The sequence below is a fragment of the Anoplophora glabripennis genome, unplaced genomic scaffold (assembly GCF_000390285.2).
Source record: "Anoplophora glabripennis isolate ALB-LARVAE unplaced genomic scaffold, Agla_2.0 scaffold550, whole genome shotgun sequence".
Taxonomy (NCBI): Eukaryota; Metazoa; Arthropoda; class Insecta; order Coleoptera; family Cerambycidae; genus Anoplophora; species Anoplophora glabripennis.
Genome location: NW_019416641.1, coordinates 53,520 through 69,582, shown reverse-complemented (window position 1 = coordinate 69,582; position 16,063 = coordinate 53,520). Strand labels below are relative to the sequence as shown.

At 32.0% G+C, this 16,063-nt stretch overlaps 1 protein-coding gene across 1 annotated transcript; it reads left to right on the top strand.

The window, feature by feature from the left end:
- The first annotated feature begins 1,693 nt into the window (after positions 1-1,693).
- On the top strand, positions 1,694-15,025 carry LOC108911182 (glucose dehydrogenase [FAD, quinone]-like). The gene is made up of 2 exons (XM_018716050.1): positions 1,694-2,072; positions 12,692-15,025. Exons 1-2 carry the CDS (start codon positions 1,758-1,760, stop codon positions 14,459-14,461), a joined length of 2,085 nt encoding a protein of 694 aa, XP_018571566.1. The 5' UTR covers positions 1,694-1,757; the 3' UTR covers positions 14,462-15,025.
- Positions 15,026-16,063: the final 1,038 nt, after the last annotated feature.

The following is a 16,063-nucleotide window of genomic DNA, read 5'->3' as shown; positions in this document are numbered from 1 at the left end:
TTATATCATTTTTACTGAAAATAGCAGTTAATTTACGTATCGGATCGTTAACGTGAAAATATAAACATTAGACTGTTGACTGTTCCTGTTATACGTTTTTTAAGCTTTTGAAGAAGAAACTACATGTAATTTTAAAAATTATATCTGCTTTTATAATAAAGGAATGGTAATTATAAGATTGTTTAACCTTATTAACTAAAAATTATTGCCTACTTAATAAAAAAAATATTATTGTCCTCGATAATCTATTAATGATTAATAAAATCTTTACTCTCTTTCCTTATAAGACTGTATGTACACAAATTGGAGCCGTTCCTGAACAATCGGGCGCGAGGCCTGTTAAAATATCGGTCCAGCGTAAATTATTAAACAACACACCTTGAAGCGTTGGCCGCTAGAGCAAGAGCAGCACTTGCCGGGGTCCCGTTTCGTGACTCACGCTGGGCGATATTTTTTGTACAAAATCCCGTCCTTAAGTAATTTTGTTTTAAAGATACCATTTCTTATGTTTATAAAAATGTTTTATTCGAGATATTTTAATGTTTCGGGTTAAAAAATACACCCGTTGTATATCTTTTTCTTCTACTTATATTTTTGTAGAGATGGGAAGTTGTTTGATGAAACAATTCCAAGTTAAATGTGGCAACATAAAGATCGCTTTGTAGTAGCTGTTTTTTTTATATGATTTGCCGCTGTCAAGAGTGATGGCAAGAATACAGAATATTTCACTGCATTATTTATCAGTTTTAATTCGAAAACTCCTTATATATTTCTTCGTTCTGGAAGTTTTCACTTGTTTTTCGTAGCACACAAAGAACAGAAGATGCACTTCCTTCCACTATCAAAATTACCTGAAGGAAATTATACTAAGTGTTCCATTTTTTACGTTCCTCTTTGAAAACTTGAAACCGATAAAACTTTTTAAACTCAAATGGCATACCCTGTATTTTTTGTCATATTATAGAAAATCAAATTCTCTTTTCCCCGATATAGGCATTGTCAGGACTACAGTTTCAATTTTCTCAGATATTTACGGTTTTCTTCCATTCTCAAGAATATTTCATTAAAAATATCATCAAATGTGCCACGAAAAACAAATATTGATACTGTCATTCAGAATTCTACAAGTATCAAGTATTTTGAATTTATTTTATATCCATGGAATGTCCAGTATGAATCAGAGTTATTAGCTGTATTTCTACGATTTCGTATTCTGCAACTGAAACAGAATAATTAATAAAAATGAATGAATTTTTCTCTTATTTTTAATGTTGTGATAACAAGTATCTGGTACCAAATTCAGATCATCTTTACGAGTGTTGCGATCTTGTTCTCACTGTATATTACAAACTTGAACTCAATTTGAAATAAATCTGGCCTTGTACTTAAAATTCGTTCCAGTAAAAACATCTCCGTTTGCCTTCTTTAACTTTATTTACAAATACGCGCCAAAATTAGGCAAAACTTTCCTCAAAATCACGTCCAAGGCAACGACCAGTCCCGTTTTTACTCGTAGGTCACGCGGAATACTTTTTACGGACAAACCAAATTAAAGTTTTTGCGCGCGCCGCTTTACAATACTCGCACTTACATTGAACATTTCCGAAGGAAGTTAAGCAAGAAATTTATAGTGCGATTAAATAATTTCTACACTAAAAGCTTTCCTAACAACGCCGATAGCGCGTTCGTATTAATAAGCAACTGCAATAGGTCTCAATCAGACGATGTGAATTCGCTCGCACAGTGAACCACGCAAAATGAGTTGGGTCCCGTACGATCTACGAAACGTTTGCACCCCTCATTCCACGAGGACGACGTGCCAGCCGTCGATGTACATGTTCCTCAACCTGCTGGTGGATTTGTTCGGGCGGTCTAGGGATAGTGTTACCCCGGTTCACGACGCGCATCACCTCCCTGGGTACAATTTCGACTACTCCACCGACCGGAATAACTTTGCGGGAAGCTCCACCACGCAGAGTGAGGATAACGTCGAATACGACTTCATAATTGTCGGTGCCGGTACGGCGGGATGTGTCCTGACCGGACGGTTGAGCGAAATCTCGGATTGGAAGGTAAGTGTTCATTGAATGCGGAAGAAGACGATCAGTCTGGGCTTCGCGACCTTGAACTGATGGCATTGCTTTTGCTTCGCTGTTCTAGTGAAAGTGTTGTATGTAAACTCGTCAAAAAAATTAAGGGAGCAGAAATATTTCCAAATTATTTAGTGATTTTTGAAAGGCTGTAATTTCGTGATTTCGAGAAAAACAAAGCACCTTGAAGCTTAAAGATTCTAGTTTTGAAATCTTGAGATGAAATATTTTTTTGAGCATCACTCTCGGCGCAATCAAAAGAAATAATGCAAAGCACAAATTTTACAAATTTTATTTTTCAAAACTGCCCATGGCTTATAGACAAGGCGAAAACCTCGCATTCGTGGGCGAAATTTTCCGACTCGATTTTTTTGCATATTCAGATTCGTGAGATGTTCCTTAACATGAATCAAGATGTGCCGGCTGGAAATCTGGTGCCCATTTGTTTAAACAAACTTTTTTAAAACAAATTGTACAAATTGGTTTTTTCAATCCGTTTTTTTTTGGGTTTTTTGGTACATTATAAATAAAAAAGTTCCTATGCACTATGCCTCTAAAATTGATAGTTTTAAAGTTATCTAACAATGTAACTTGCTAAAAATGCGAAAATGACGATTTTCAACAGCCGATTTCCGTGTTAAAAATTGTTATTTTTGATGTTGCCAGGTACCTAAATTAAAGTTTAAACATCGCCCTACAAGATGCTGAAGAGTTTTTGGGATTCTCATTTCAAAGCCTTTTTTTTGAATTGTGAATAATGGGCTATGAGCCACGTATATTTTTTTGGGCATCACTATCAACGCAATCAAAAGAAATAATGCAAGGCAAAAATTTTACAATTTTTTTTTACAAAACTGCCCATAATTTCGGAAAAATTGTTTCTGACTTAATCAGTTCAGTTTTGATTTGTTTGTTTTATTTTCTGTACGATTATTTTTACAGCGAACAAAAGATGGGTTTTGGAAACTTGAATCAATCCTCTTTAAGTGCGTTATCTTTTTTTACAATTTCACATTGAATATTTCAAATGACCGCGCCATTATTCTATGGCTAGAAATTGGCCTCAATGATTTGGGATCGAGGGGGATTATCCCTCTTTATCCTGCCTCATCTCGTGTGTTCAAATGACCAAATGTTGAAATTTGAAAATTTTTTTCTTAAATTTTGATTTTAAAATATTCAGAAAATTTTACTGAAGCATTTTCTGTCAGTATTTCATTAAGTTAAAATTAATTGCATTAATTTAAGTTGATACTACGAAGGGAATCTTGCAATTTTTCCATGCATCGCTATTCGAATTTTTTATCCCCTTTTCGAAAGTTCTTAAGTAAAAAAAAACTGTTTTTTTGCAAAACTGCAATTTTTTTTTTCATTAAGAAGATAGTCTTCAATTTTATTAATTTTTTTTTATAAGTATTCGATTTGAAATTGTAAAAAAAATAACGCAAAAAAAGATTAGAAAAATTTGATTTTTTTTTCAAAACTATGAATTTTTTTTTCTATATTTGATGTATATGTAAACGGGAAATTGTGAGAAAAATAACGCAAAATTTTTTTCATCTTAATCATGATTAACTGATGTTTAAAGAGCAATAATCCTGCTCCTTTAATAACTGTAAAAACTTTGATGATTCAGGAAAGGAAAACGGTTCGACCGATCGATTTCAAAATTTACAGGTCTCATAGGCATGCATTGAGCTAAAAGAAACCTACATACATTGGTACTTTTCGCAATATTTACAAAATAGCCACTGATTTTTCAAAACAAAAAAATAATTTTTTGTACTTCAAATTAACACCGAGTATAATTTTTGTTTTCTTAAACATACCAAAAGGTCCTTGAAGAGGGTTCATTCAAGTTTCCAAAACCCATTTTTCGTTCGCTGTACGATCAATAATTCATGAGACATCGATGACAAAAAAAAAGGTGATTTTCACCCAATAGCCGATATTTCAACGAAAAATAATCAACTTATCAAAAATCCTGTTCGTGCAACACTTCGGAATGTCGTTTTAAAGATATGGTCAAAATTTAGAGTAAATAGACTGAGAATTGTTGGAGTTATGTTGGGCGCCTTTTAAAAAAATCGTGTTTGGAGAAAAACACCTATAAAATTTTGATATATACGTTATACTTTCGTTTGAAAATGCTTCTAATTGAACACAAACTCCTTTTAACGACATATTATATTATTGTTAATGACATCTGTTAGTAGTATTAAAAAAGTTAGAAATCAAAAGGTAAGCCATTAGGCTGTATCCCTCCTGCAGGTATCCATGTGTACCAGGTAGTCGTTTAAGAGGAAAAAAAAGATAAATACAAAATACGCATCACTATAATAAATCGTTCACTTCAAAATGTTGTTGACGTTTCGAAAATGTATGTTCTCGTCTTCAGAACTTATTACAACTTTTCATTTTTAATTATTTCTGACATTTTAAATTTGTTTATCTTTGCTTATTTTCTTAGTTAGAGATACATGATGTTTATTCTATTATTACTTACTTCAACTTTTAGATCTTGTAGTGGGCAAGAATCCAAGTCCACTGAATAAATTGAAACGCATTTTTTACCGTTCAACAAAACAATTGTGGTCTCTTAATTCTTTTTGACGATATTATTTTCCTTTCCCAACATTTTACTGAACCCGATAGAATTATTATAACCGTTTTCCCAAGCGTGATCGCAATTTTTTTATTTCTCATGTTTCGGTTTGTTAATGCAATCATTGTGCTCGTCTATTCTAATGTTTACAGATTCAGAAGTTTCTCCAATACAATGTTTATTGCATTCACAAGGTATGTTATAAAAGCAATTTTCTGAAAATCGTTATTTGGACGCGCCTTTGACAAAAAAGTTCATAAAGTATTAATTGTCTGAAAAACTGTTCTATGCAACAAATTTAACGTTAGAACCGTTTTTTAGACTTTACGGATTATGCCAAAAATAAGTAACTTCAGGCAACAGGAAATGTTTTTTTTTTAAATAAGTGGGCCAAATTCAACACTTTTGGGAACATTTATACTATTTCCCGAAGTGATAGAAAAAAAAGCCGGTTGTTTATATGTCACCGGTTCAATTTTCGACAAAAGTTGAACGGTATTAACCACATATTGATATCTTGCCTCGCAGTGCATTTTTCTGTCTTGATCGGTTTCTATAACTCCATATAACTTCTATGTGATTGTATAACTTATTTTTTTTCTCTACAGAGTTGCCTACTTTTCCGAGCTCCACAAAATGAAAATATTTTTGCATATACAGGGTGTTCAGTTTTTCCTGGGCAGGTACCAACTTAATTTTTTAAATGGAAACCTATATTTTTTTGGCTTTAACGAATTCTACGTGAAAAATTAACGGAACTTTGTGTTATGATTTCCTATTAAAATATTGAAAAAGGAACGGGCACAAATCCGGTATTTTACATAAAAATGGGTTTTTTGCAAAAACTACGCAGCTCAGGTATAGGGAAAGCTATAAAATAATTGTAGGGTCTACAGAAAGGCATCTAATGAAATCATAAAACACAGGGTGTTCTATTTGAAAAAGTCGAAATTTTTCAAATTTTAAATTATCAGGTTTGGCACGATTTTTTTTGCCCCCTGTATATCGCAGGTCAACTTTTGATACAATTTTTTTGAAAGAGCCATCTTCACTCGACAGTTCCTGAAAAATAATATTTTCTAGCTGTCACAATCATAATTATGTCAACTACTAGAAGTGACGAAACATAAGAAAAAAAAAATGAAAAGTCGATTATCTCGAAAACTATCAATATTTTAATAGGGATCAACACAGAGTTCCGTTAATTTTTCACGTAGAATTCGATGCCATAAAAAATATAGGTTTCCATTGAACACCCTGTATATGCAAATATATTTTCATTTTGTGCATCTCGGGAAAGTAGGCAACTATGTAGAAAAAAAAATTAAGTTATATCTTTTATTAACCTAGATATTGGACTTACGCGCACTAGGTGGATACGCTGTATGTTTCTTTGAGAAAATTTCTTGTATAGTTAATAAAGTTTAAAATGTTTACTTAAATATGTATTAAAAAAACGGGTAAATGTTAATTCTTCATTGTCTAATGTTATTCACTTATTTTAATTCTTGACATAAATTTTACATTATCCTTTCTAAATACATATTATACAAACTAGTTTGGGAAATGCATTCATAACCGATATTTAAATAAGAGACAATGTATTAGTTGTGTTGAAAATGTGGTGGTATATTTTTACTCAGAAAGTAGTCTATAATAATTATTTCATGTAGTACGTACTTTATATTATCCAAATGATTTTAAAATACTAAAAAATTAATTTCGTTAAACAATAATTAAAAACTATTGACCTCTATTTCACATTTTGAAAATTCTGTTATATTTGAAGTTACAGGTGTACTAAATTTAGGATTTATGATTCTATCCCTAATAGCAGATAAGAAAATTACTTAAAAAATGTGCAATAAGATACAAAAAATAAATTTAATTAAAATATTTTTCATTATACAGATGGTAAGGTCTAAGAAATTGTATTTACAGTCATTGTCTCCGAAATCTAATAACACAGTATAAGGCGTCTTCAATTTCGGGGAGGATGTTTGAAGATGAAATCAATCGTGGCAGGAAAGCTTGAATAATATTTTCTGTAAATAATAATCATACCTACTGGTTTGCTGATTTATCACAGTAATACGAAGAAAATTTTTTTAGAACCGCTGACTTCGGCGATAGCTCAGCTGATTCTGTTTAGAACTATTTACATAAATTTTTATTATCGAAAATGAATATTACTACAATCTTTTTCCTATTAAATATTTTAGCCTAAGTTTGCAAACACTCTGTATTATTCTACACCCTTCAAAATGCTACATGCTTTTTTTATATATACTTTTCCATTTTTAGTCTTTACATACAAGTTTAAAGATATTAATATATATTCCTGATTTCATTTGTGTACATTTTTATTATTTTATTAATTAATTAAGTATAATTTTTCCTGAATTAACGTCGAAAAAAAATGTTTTACATTTCGCACGAACAACTTACACTTTCTGCAAAACTAATATGTAATAATTAAAAACATCCCAGTTGGCCAAGCCAAGAGGTGTATTTCATTCAAAATAATATTGATCATGTTTTTTTGGGACATCCTGTAAACAATAAGAGTCTCTAAATATACCCTTCCGTAAGAGTAATAAAAGTAATTTGTTTAAAGAATTTTGCTGCATTATTACAGTCTAACTTTCCCCTGGAATTTTCCGTATTTCTGAAAGAAAACGGTAAAATCCCTGAAAAACGGAAAGGGCCAAATTAACAGCTTAATCCTCCTGTCACTGTTTATTGGGACTATGTAAATAAAACCCACATCAATCAAATACAATCAATTGATCCATTTGCTGATATAGTTAGAACGATGTGAGGAACATACAAAAAGAATCAGTTCAAATAACAAAGTTTTACATTTTCTAGCACAGCGAAAACAAAAAATGAGTATTCGTTTCTTATCTTTGCTCTTGCAGTTTAGGTGATTCAACAGTTATGATACATGGTCATTATTAATCGTTTTGAATATTTTTCAGAAATTAATTACACATGTAACTATATTTCATGTAACTTAATATTTCATAGCAGTAATATGTAATTTTAATGGAAAGGAAATATGATATGGTCAGAGTATATTTCATCGAGTCCATAAGTGACACAGTTAACATTTTAAGTGTACAAAAAAATTATTACTATTTTGTCTCAAAAAAAATATATTTATTTTATTTTCCCTTATTCTATTTTATTTGAATCCATTTTAGGTAATTGTAATATCAATACGATATCTAATTGTAAGTATATAAATACTGTAAATGGTAACGCCATAAATATGCGTATATGTAAATAATAAATTGTTAATAGGCAAGCATAATCAAAGGTTATTTTTTGTATTAACTATTAATAATACTTACCGCAATATAAAATAATTAGTCTCTGGGAAAATACATACCTACTTTATGGTTTGACAGATAATTAGTTAATGTTTTTCAGTTATAGTCAGCTTTATGTGTGACTTACAAAAAACGGTATACAGGGTGATTCTTTTACCGTGGATATCTCGGAAACGGTAACAGGTACAGAGTTGATTCAACTCCAAAAAAGTTTTATTAATTTCCCAATGTAACACTTACAATTTAATTCCTTAAATCCACTGACAGTATTCGAATTCTTGTTACTCCAGTGGTCATTGTCAACCGAGCAAGAATTATATTTCTGTCCAAATGTCACCTAAAATTAAAAAAAAAATAATACATTTCCGAAAGATAGTAAAAAAAGATTGTCTGAAAAGGCAAAATTGAATATGGTATCCGTAAGAACAAAAATGTTAACAATCGCTTTAAATGTTAAAAAAACTTCCATGATGAACGTCATTAAACGAATTACTCTGTATACCGGGTGGCTTCCAGTGAGTGTCCAGTTAGATTATTTCAGAATCTACTTCGATTTCAATTTTGAAAATTGGCACACTAGGATTTTTTGGTGTGCTCTTTTCAAATATATTTTGTTCCTGTAACACTTTCGGTTGTACCGGAAGTTGACGTCAACTTTGTTATTTTAAATGGGACACCCTATATATTACTGTATTTTCGGATTCTACGTGAAATTTGAAGGTCACTTTATTATCTAGGAGTTATAGCTTTTAAGATATTAATTTTTAAAGAAAAAAATTGACAGATGCAAGGGTCTGCGGAGATGCTAGTAATTCTTTTTAGGACCATGATATCAAGTGGATTTTTGGTACCTGTAAAGGGCATACACTAAATCATGATATACCAATAAATTAAAACATTTAATACTAGGTGTTTCATTTTTGCTGTTACATTTTGATAACTACAAACAGCTATAACTTTGTTAATTTAAATGGAACACCCTGTAGTGTTTTACTCTGTCGTATACAGATTGAAATTTCCTTTCAAACCGCATAAGCATTGTTAAGGTTGCCGTTACTACTTTTAGAGATATTTGCAATTTTCTTTTTTTTGGCAGTTTTTCTCGTATCAGGCCTGTTGTCAAATTGGTCATGACCAGAAGTACTCCAAAAACAATTGAAATAGCTTAACATTTGTCAAGTTAGTTGTCAAATTATTGTTGTGTCTGAATAGTTTTTACCGAAAATTTAAATAAAAATGCCTGGGGATCGTTTAAATTATACTAATGAGGCTTATTTTAATTTGTTTGTTATTTATGGAAAATGTGACAAAATTTCAAAAACATTGAGGGTTGCTTTCGTTGTACAGCAAAAATAAAACGCTCTCTCAACGGTACAAATAAAGTTTTTTTATTTGTTTGTGGAAAAAGAGGTGTTGTCGTTTCGAATATTTGCTGGAGAGTGCGTCTTCGTGTGGAGTCGCTCGCAGAAGTACCTGGTCCTTGGCGCCAAACTGCCGGGGTCGTCTTCCGGGAACCCTGGTGCGTCCGGCGACGTCCTGCTGGCGCTCTTGACGTAATGCTAAAAATGTGTACAACATGTAGAGAATTTGCTGCTTTGCACATTGTCAAATTGCATCTGTCATTTTTTTTTAACAATTAATATCTTAAATTCTATAACTACTATGTATAGGGAATATTTAATAAAGTGACCTTCAAATTTCACGTAGAATCCGAAAATGCAATAATACTTAGGGCGTTCCATTTAAAATATTAAGGATTATTGAGTTAAATCCTTACGCGAAAACGAAATGGACAAATATATAGATTTAAACCGTTAACACTAATTCAAACTAAGTGTCATTCGATATTCCGATAACGGAAACAAATTGATTTTCACAACGTCTACGACTTATGGAAGTACGCAATATATGGGTATAGTGAAATTTTTGGATAGGCAAAACTGTTTTAAAAAAATAACCCTCAACCGATCCATTTGGAGTAAGGATTTATTCATTAATTTTTTGTTCTTAACATGGGGAAAAAATATCCAAATAAATAAAAAATGAACTATGTATTTATTTGAAATTCTAAATTAATATAGCATCTAATTATTTTCAGATATGCAAATATTTAAAATTTCATACCCCTCTCTGTGTTTATAGGATTAGGCACATAATACGAACAAATCTGTCCCTTAAATTTTTCTAAGACACAGAGACAAACATACAAACAAGAGGAATGCTCATATTTATCGTCATATTGCCCAAAAGTTTATTGAAATAAGGATAAAACTTGTATTGCTTTTCACTAACATTCAATTTTATTAGAAACAAAGCACTCAGTATAGAACAACTTATTTAAGGCAACGTTATTTTTCATAAAACGCTATTAGTGGTCAGCATGTTTAAATAAGATGTATAAATAGTATTGTTGTGAATGTTATTCCATAGAAAGTAAAAACAATAATTCCTTCTGCAAGAAACACCTGTTAGATATAAATTTCTTTATTGCGAATTATCTATCCTGGAAATCAGGTTACGTTTGAATTGGAATACCTATCATTTCCGGAATTTCGAATTAGTTGAAGAAACGCTTTGATTTACTTAAGTTTTTGCAACGTAACATTTTGTTCTATAGGGTGGGCCACCAGTAACCCCTCGGGACCAAACGGCAAATGTTACAGAAACCTGTTTAGGTGGGTATGTGTAGGTTGATTACGGCTACATTTTAAAAATATTTTGAAATATACAAGGTGTCCAGGAAAATCGTACCATATCCAAGATATGTATTTTTAAATGGATCACTCTGTATTTTACTACATTTTTGAAAGTACCGTAAAAAATAGGTGGACTTTATTAAAGGTTCTGCATACCTAGGACTTATTGTTTGTGAAATATTTCAATTTTAGTGAAAATGCAGGCTTAACGTGGAAAAATATTAGCATTAAATAAATTTTCTTGACATGCGGGTTTTGATGTTTTTCACTCGTTCACCATGGGATATTTTTTGATACTTAGAGTCCAAGAAAATACTGTTTTTTTTTCTTTCATGTATTGTGACATCCCGCTCTGCGTCACCCACCGAGTGCTCTGCTCAGAACCAAGGGTAAATTTGTTTATATTTCCAGCCATTTCCGAGTTACGAGCAAAAACCGTATTTTTTTTCTTATACTGTGTGACATCATAGATCGTTAAAGAAGGCTAAAAAAGGTCACGCGTTCTACCCGACGCTCCCTCCCTAGGTGTCCTGAAATTGCCCTGTAATACTGTAAAAAAGGTTTTTAGCTAGAGAGAGAGAGAGAGAGAGAGAGAGAGAGAGAGAGATAGGGAGAGAGAGAGAGAGGCTCTCTATGAGGACAGAGTCACTCTATCTCTATCGCACACTATAATACACTATAACTTTATCTCTCTCGCACACAATCAGACAAAAATGACAGAAACTAACCTTCTTTTAAAAATACATGGGATTTATCATTATTAGAATAACCCATTTCAATTTAAAAAATAAAAAAAAAATACAATGGTTTATTCTGATGACGAAAAATAAAACATAATTAACTGTATTATTCAAATAACAATAATGTGCAAAATTTCTTCAGGAATATTGGCTAATTTATTTAGGAAGAAGAATCCCGTTAACGAACACTAAAAAATATTATTAGAGACCTTAGGTGGCCAGAAAACAGCCCCGATTTCATTGTCAGTCCTTTAGACGTCGTTGTTTGTTATTTTCATTAGGATGAATTTTAATTTTTTTAATGATTTTTTTATTTTAAACATATATATTTTATGGCAGCAAATTTTGATGTCAAATGAAATAAAGGAAAAGTCGTACATTTATATTTAAAGTTTCTTTCTATATTTAATTATTAAGGCTATCAGTGGATGTCAAAATTCAAAAAAAAAAACCTATACCTACATTCCGCGACGTACTAATAACCCATCTTGTCATCATTACGAATTTTGTTTATTTGGAAATATATTTTCTGCATTTCAATACCAAAAAATGAAAATAGTACGTAGCTAATTAACGAAATTATGATTAAATAACTTAATTGTAACACCGCTGCAGAATATCATATGAAACTACATAGATATTCGTTGATTCTTTAAAAACATTTTTATCAATACCTACATCATACATTTAAGTAAATACAGTAACCAAAAAATAGATATTGATAAAAAATTGTACAAAAGAAATCCGTAAGTACGCCTGGCAACATTACCAAAGTCTTGTTTATATGTTGCTAGGATACACGTAGGTATGCGGGCCGCGGCAATTCGGAAATTTAAAACTGCTGGCCTATTCCAGTAGCGGTCTGTGGCGATAGCTATTTTCTCTGTGGTAGAATCAAGCCTACACAATTAAAAGTAGGATCAAAATGTATTTTAAAAAGGTAAAAGTATGAACCTTACCTAGTGAAATAAAACCACTGTCATAAAATTAAAATAATTCTGCATACTTTAAAAAATATTAGATTATTTTTAAAAAATTTAATTTTTTAGTGACATTCAATAACCAATTATTTTGGTATATTAGTAAACTCAATAACCATACAACATACCCAACTTACCAAGACATTTTGGTAACACACAAATACCCAACCAGGCATCAATTATGTTGCCCCTACAACTCGATGAAATTTCTGTTACCATGAGTAATGAACGTAAACATTTTTCAGATCCTAACCATCGAAGGCGGAGATGAAGAACCCGACATTACCAGCGTCCCATCGCTGTTGTTCATGCTGCAGCAATCCAGCGTCGATTGGAACCTGCAAACCCAGCCTCAGCCTACTGCCTGCAGATCACGTCCCGGAGGCACTTGCAGGTGGCCCAGAGGAAGAGGTATGGGCGGCTCATCCGCCATCAACTACATGATCTACCTCCGAGGAGGTCCGAGGGACTACGACGAGTGGGAGCAGAGATTTGGAAATGAAGGATGGGGCTACGAAGACGTGTTGCCGTACTTTAAGAAGTCTGAACACAACAGAAACATCGAAGAAGTGGGCACTGAATACCACGGAACCGACGGACCAATGAATATCGAACATTTCCCAACTCAAGACCGGAATATGTTCGCCCTGTTGGATGGCATGAGGGACATGGGAATAGAACTGTTCGACCAAAACGGTCGGAGACAGTTAGGTGGCAGTTTGTTACAGTGCTTTACCAAAGACGGGCAGAGATTCAGCGCCAATGCTGCTTTCGTAAGGCCGATTAGAAACAAGAGGAAAAACTTAACAATAAAAACTAAAGCCTTTGGTACAAGAGTTCTCATAGACCCTCAGACCAAAAGAGCTTATGGTGTGGAATACGTTCAGAACGGTCGATATTACAAGGCTTTTGCAAGGAAAGAAGTTATTGTATCATCGGGTGCCCTATCTTCACCAAAAATTTTGATGTTGAGTGGTGTTGGTCCTGCTCGTCATCTCAATGATTTGGGTATAGAAGTGATACAAGACCTGCCCGTTGGGCGTAATCTTCACGACCACACTACGGTCGACGGACCTGTCATTGGATTGAGCAACTTAACTTCCACTCTAGTTTCAGATGAACAAAGAGTCAGTGACACATACAGATTCTACAAAACGCATAGAGGACCCCTAGCCAGCACCGCAGGTCTTCAAATGAACCTATACATGAAGACAAGCTTTGAGCACGACGAAGACAGGCCTGACATGCAATTTACAGCTGAATCTATAATCTTAAGCGATTATTACAGCGATCCTGTACTATTCTGGGAGTCTAGCCAACGTGCTCTAGCCTTCTACGACGGCATGCTTCTGAGACCCATCATTTTAGGTCCCAGAAGTAGGGGCTACATTTTACTAAATCAGACACATCCAGTGTTTGGAAATCCCCTGATTTACGCCAACACGTTCTTCGATGAAGATGATCTGGGCATAATGGTTGAAGCAATTCAGAGGATGGTCCAGATTGCTGATACTCCAGCCATGAAGAATATTGGAGCGAGATTGGTTACCACCCCCCTTCCAGCTTGCAACCACTTTAAGTTTGGAACGAACGAATACTGGCGCTGCCTGTGCATTGAGTATACCACAACTCTTTATCACCCTGTTGGTACCTGTAAAATGGGCCCTAAAAAGGATCCCACAGCAGTGGTCGATCCAAGACTGAGGGTTCATGGAATTATAGGGTTAAGAGTGATAGACGCCTCTATTATGCCTGCGATAACTAGATCTAATACCAATGCACCCACTATGATGATAGCTGAGAAGGGTGCAGACTATATTAAAGAAGACTGGCTTGGAACGACACATGGGGACGATGACGGTTGGAACCATGGGGATGATGATGCTTGGAGTAAGGATGGAGGTGAAGATTGGCATGGTGGAGGTGATAGTTTTACAGATGATCACGATGATTCGTTTAATTCGCGAAACTTTTGGAAAGATTTTGATTTTGATAATTTCCGTTTCAAAAAGTAAATTATTAATAAAATCAATAGATATGTTGTAAATACCATAGAGAACTAGTCCTGTTCACTATTTTACATTCTTTCTGGAAATCTCGCCATCGTGATTATTCTGTAATTATTTACCAAGAATTCAATGACTCTGAAGACATAAAATTTAAAAATAGTGCTCATACATTTACTACTTATAAATAAGTTTACATAATAGGTATTTAAAATATATTCTATTTACTTAACAATTTATACCTATATTAGTGTATATTGAAAATTTATCTCAATTCTTTGCAATTTTTTGCTCAAGGTTGTGGGTGTTTTATTTATTGTATGGTTTTCTCAGCACTGTGTTTATATTTTGCACAAAATCCTCAAATGGCACGTAAGGAAATATCCATTACAAATTGTATTAATATTACATTTTCAATACGAAGAAGGTTTGAACCAAATTTTCTCAATGCCAAATAAAGTACATAACATATTTATTTATTTTTAGTACTGTTCATGTTAAAGTATACCTATTTTTTGGTTGATGTAACTAAATATATTTTATGTAATATAATATTAAATGAATTAATTTATACCCCTCTTGTTAAAACATATATTCAATACATTACAGAAAATTAATTTGCAATGCATTTTGTTAACCCGAACTATGTTTCTTCTATTCATTGCTTTCTGTGAAAAACTAAAGAATGCAAAAATGCGAATTTAAGTAATCAGTAACTAACTGTTTCAAAGTACATATATTGTAACATTAGCTCTCGCACGTTTTTACTCTTTTTTAAGGTATTAAACTAATACATACAACTTAAAAAAATATACTTATTTAAAAAAAAAAATCAAACGAAGTCAAAGTAATTTTTTTCTTTATCGAGACCTATAAAAATGAGGCTTTTTTAATTTGCAATATGATATTTTAGTAACTGAATTCAAATAATGTAAAATAAAAGTAAAAATTATTTTCAAATTATTATTATTTATTTAAAAAAGAATAAAAAGCATTTGAATTTATTGCAAAATTCTCAAAATTAAAAAATATTAATAAAAACAATGCGGTCTATAAAATTGCAGTTTTAACTTCTTGAAATTTTAATATATAAAGTTTTTTTATTATATTTATTACTAATTCTATACAAAAGGATTTTTGCAACATAATCAAAATTTATTCAAAAAATATTAATCACAACCATTTTCAATAATAGATATAATACAATCTAATACAACAATTTAAAATTTAAAATTTTTTCTATTTTTATGAGAAATATTAGTTTGAAAATTATTTATGAAGTTTTACTTTAATTTTACATTTACCTAAATCGTAATTAAATAGCTAACAAAATATTGAAAAAACAAGTTTACTTTGCTTTAATATGGAAAAAAATACTTTTTAAATGAACGATAGCTTCATTTATTTATTTAATAATAGTAAAATAATTCCGATATTGAAAAATTTTAATTAATACAGGTATTTCGTTTACGAATAATTTTTGTAAATTAAAAAAAAAAATAAGTATAAAAGATGCATTTTTTCTGGGATTCAGGGCTATTCTACGAATTCGTAAATATGCCGATTGTTATTTTTTCGTCGAGCTACCTCAGTTTTTAAAAAAAAATAAGT